This window comes from Fulmarus glacialis, unplaced genomic scaffold, assembly GCF_000690835.1.
Source record: "Fulmarus glacialis isolate BGI_N327 unplaced genomic scaffold, ASM69083v1 scaffold16089, whole genome shotgun sequence".
Taxonomy (NCBI): domain Eukaryota; kingdom Metazoa; phylum Chordata; class Aves; order Procellariiformes; family Procellariidae; genus Fulmarus; species Fulmarus glacialis.
In genome coordinates, this window is record NW_009234006.1 from 1 (window position 1) to 4,016 (window position 4,016).

Consider the following 4,016-nt stretch of genomic DNA (forward strand, 5'->3'; position numbering starts at 1 on the left):
AAGGCAGACGTATGATATTACAAGACAGCCTGGCTTTGGAGAGGGAAAGCCTTTTCTTTTGTCCTTCTCCAAAGAGCAGATGGATCTGCTTCCCAGCTGATCTCCCCAGCAGAGTAGCAGACACCTCTCATTGCCGGCACATCTTCCCCCTTTTCAAGGCTCTGAGAAAATTCATGGTGAAGCACCGCCTAGATATTTATTGCTTTCAAGCCAGTGTGTGGCCTGTGCTGCCCTCAGAAGTTCCCTCTATGAAGTACACCCACACTCTCCAGGGCGGAGAGATCCGCCCGACATCATTAGACAGCAGCCCAGGGCTGGCAAGCCACCACCTGCACCAAGCAGATCTCTGAACCCAAGAGAGAGGCCGACCTCTGCGAAGAGGGAGCGCGTAGGAGCTACTGTGCAGGGATGATCCCGTGCCATCGGCAGCTCTGGAGCGATTCCCGGCTGGCCGCGAGGCTGCCTGCTCCCTCCCCTGCGCACACGTGGAAGGGGAACTCCAGCCGGCGTGCGGCTACTGCCGAGGAGGGAGACGAGGCTTGGGTGGCTTCAGCGCAGGGAGAGCTGGCCAGATGAAGGTCCAGGGGCGAGGAGCAGAGCCTGCTCCCTTCCACTGCCCTCTCCTGGGAGTTTTGAGGGCTGGCCTGGCGAGTGCCTCAGAAATCCTGGGATTGGGCACTCTCGCCAGGCTGGAGGTTAGTCCGGAGCTTGTACATGTGATCTAAGGCTTGAGTAAGGAAAGTCCCGGTCGTGTTGATCTCCATCAAGGTTAAGTGATCCAGCTAAAAGAGAAAACAGCAGAATGTGGGGAAAGAGCCCTGCCGCAGCAGAGGACAAGGAACTCGAAAGCCGCTCTGCAGCACACGCTTTTCCTTCGGTGACACCCCAAGGGACCGGCCCAGCTGCCGCCCCCGGTCAAGAGAAGCAGACGGGCAACGAGAGCACTATTTCCGTAACGCACGGGGAGCTGCAACCAGCCCATAAAGCGAGGTTTCAGCATATGGCTTTAGTTCCCCACTGACGTACCCAGAGCCCAGGAAAAACATGCCCCAACCAGCATTTTCACGAGCAGCTCTCATCAGTCACAAGCCCACACAATCACACGGCATCTGGAATCCTCCCAGCACGGAGCTGGCGAGCCTCTCTCCGCACGTCCCCGCCGCACCTTGGCGTGAGCCTCCTGCTGCCTGACGAAGCTGTCCGCAGACAGCCGCAGCTTGGCTATCCGGGTGTCCCAGGTATCCTTCACCAGCGTCCGAATCTCATCGGCTTTCGGAATGTTGTCTGAGGCACTAGAGAAGGAGAGAGCGGATCAGAACAGGCTGCGAGGGACTCGTACGTTATGTCACTGGCGTAAGTAATGTTGGCAGTTCTTCAGCCCTCTGAGGCATAAGCAGAGCAGTTTGCTATAGAGAAAAAAACTGCAACTCAACATTAAAATCCAGCCTGGTACTTCTGCTGCTGGGATTTTTGGGATAGTTTATTTACCCAGGAATGCTCAGCTCTCATGCAGCATCTGGTTCTCACTAGAATCCTTCTGCTCTTTAATTGCCCAGCTGGTACGAGGTACACGGAGGGCCAATAACCCGGCCAAAGTCACAGGCAGCCAGGGAACTGAAAGGACTCGGCTGCGATTAGAGCCCCGGCTCTGTGCTCTCGTGGCTCTATCAGAGAGTATTAAGTTGAAAGGACTGTACGAGTTGTGCCACATCCTCCCATTAAGGCAATTCAGCGCTGCCATAAGGACCTCGAGAGATCAGATCAATTCACACGGACAGAGCTGTCAGGGTTATTCTAGCGTGAGGGAAGGAGCCGCACGCCAAGAGCGTCATCTCCAGGGGAAAAGCCAGTGCTTAAATGACCACCCTGCCATAATCGAGGGCTTAAAGTCAGAAGAGTCCGCGCTGAGAAAAATACCAGCCAGCACATTTTACAAGTGAAATGCCTCAGCAGGCAGGAGTTCAGACTCGGAATATCCCCGGTCTCCTGCTTTTCAGGCCGAGGAAAGAGGAGCTTTCCTCCTGAAGGAGAGCCAAGGAAGAAGCCTGGAGGGTTTAGGCTGCTGAACAGATTGCAGCCATAGAACGTGTTGCTGATCCTCAAGGCCTCTACGCTTAGCTGCCGCTCAGTAAAGCGGCACAGCCCCAATTATCAGGCTGCAGAACAAGCAATCCCCAAGTTACTGAAATGCAAAGTTACCATGAGAAAACGGCTGCAACGAGATCTTGGCACGCTGTGAAATAAACCTCCATTAACTCTCACTTTCCCACCGCCCTCTGGGGTTGCTGCCAACGAAAGCTTGAAAAATTGTCTATGCAAGCATGTACTCGGGCGGAAACTGTTACAATACATTTCCTACTTACTAGTTTAACAGCAGCTTTGTGAGTTCCATATAATAGGGACTGGGCATCGGAGTGAAGGTGTCCTCTTTACGTTCCTGGTCCCGGATTTCCTCCAGTTTTTCTAAAATACAACCAGGAATGGTCAGGCATTGCCAGACCTTCAATGCTCCAGGCACATTTTTTACCCCCCAGGAAAACCTGCATGCTATTTCTGTAGGACCAAGTCTACGTCCAAGCTTGAATCAACGTGTGGGCAGAAAAAGGCTTCTCTAATGAAGCACAGAAGGATGCTGACAGGGACATCGAAGCCACGCTTAGCACACCATGCTGGGAGGCTGGATCTACACCAGCTTGATCCCCAAACCGATCGCCTGTCGGGAGACGGTCCCTTCACCCACAAAGCACTTGCGCTCATTAGTGTTTGTGCCCTTGAATAAATAAAGCAGGCATGAAAAAAAACTCCCTCTTACTGCAGCTCCATTAGCGTTTACTTCTTCTCTTTCTCAGTTTCCCTCGAGATGACAAAGGGAGGGTGCCACGATTCTCACTTTTTAGAGAGTGAGACAACCTCCCATTTCCGATGCCCTTGCGGAAAATGATTTCACAGAGTGAATGAACCGGCAATTAACACACACACATGCTCTCCAAGGTCTCCCTCCTCACAGACTGTCATCCGAGGTCCCCAAAGCTCCTTCTGAAGAAGCCTTGCGAGAGAGGCAAGTGCTGCTCAGAAAGACCAGCGGCCGCTGCTGAAGACGAGTGTCAGGGCTGGGGATTCAATCTAACCCTTGTTCTTCCTCCTCACCAGAGGAAGAGAAGTTAAATACCTGACTTAACTGGGAAGATTACATCTCCTGTAAATATAAAGAATTACAGTGGTGGAACATTAGATCCTTCTCTCAGAGTTACCTTGTGTTTGTTGAATTAAGCTTCCCGCTAATGTCGAAAAGCAGAGATTTTTTTTATTTCGTGTTTCTGCTGCACCCACTGAAGCCCAGGACCAAAGCCGCCATCCTTACCAACGTCCATCCATTCTGGAGGAATCAGCCGACACTTCTGCCTCTGCTTCAGATTAATGGCCAACCAGACAGGCACTTCCACCGGCAAGCCAGGATTGAAAGGACCCAGATCTCCCTGGAAGACGAATTGAAGGTGAGAGTAAGGCAGCAGTGAGGGCTAGGACACCGCAGTACTCGTCTGCTAATTGGGCCTTGGCCATCTCTAGAGAGCATGAGTTTCCAGGGGATTTTGAAAAGCCTGAGTCAAATAGCATCTGAATTTCCTCCTCTCGCTTCCATAGTTCTTCCTCTCAGACTTTTTCTCCTCTCCTTTGAGAAGTAATAACTAACGTTTCCAGTGCATTTTCTATTTCAAAGCATTTCACAGAAGTTATGGCCAGAAATTACATCTACCCCGGAAACGCAGCCCCCTGGGCTCAGGCCGAGGCACTGTCAAAGGCGCGTGGCAGCGGAGCACAGCTCGCACCACCAGCACGGCAGATCCTGGCACCCACTGCCAGAGCTGGGGGCTCAGCACCAGCGCAGCCCATCACCCCCCCAGCCCTCAGCCAAGGCTCAGGTGTGAGGGGCGAAGGCACCAGAGAGGTGGGGGACAGCACCGCCCCCTCCCAAACCTCCCGGGGGGCTGCCCTGCCCCCCTCCCAATCTGCTCCCC

The 4,016-nt window shown here is 53.2% G+C and overlaps 1 protein-coding gene across 1 annotated transcript; it reads right to left on the minus strand.

Moving 5' to 3' along the window:
• Positions 1–656: 656 nt before the first annotated feature.
• GINS2 (GINS complex subunit 2 (Psf2 homolog)) lies at positions 657–3,476 on the minus strand (the record flags this gene model as incomplete). Its single annotated transcript, XM_009585520.1, has 4 exons — positions 657–782; positions 1,166–1,292; positions 2,364–2,463; positions 3,362–3,476. Coding segments are annotated over 4 exons (468 nt in total), but the record flags the coding sequence as incomplete, so codon positions are not given.
• Positions 3,477–4,016: the final 540 nt, after the last annotated feature.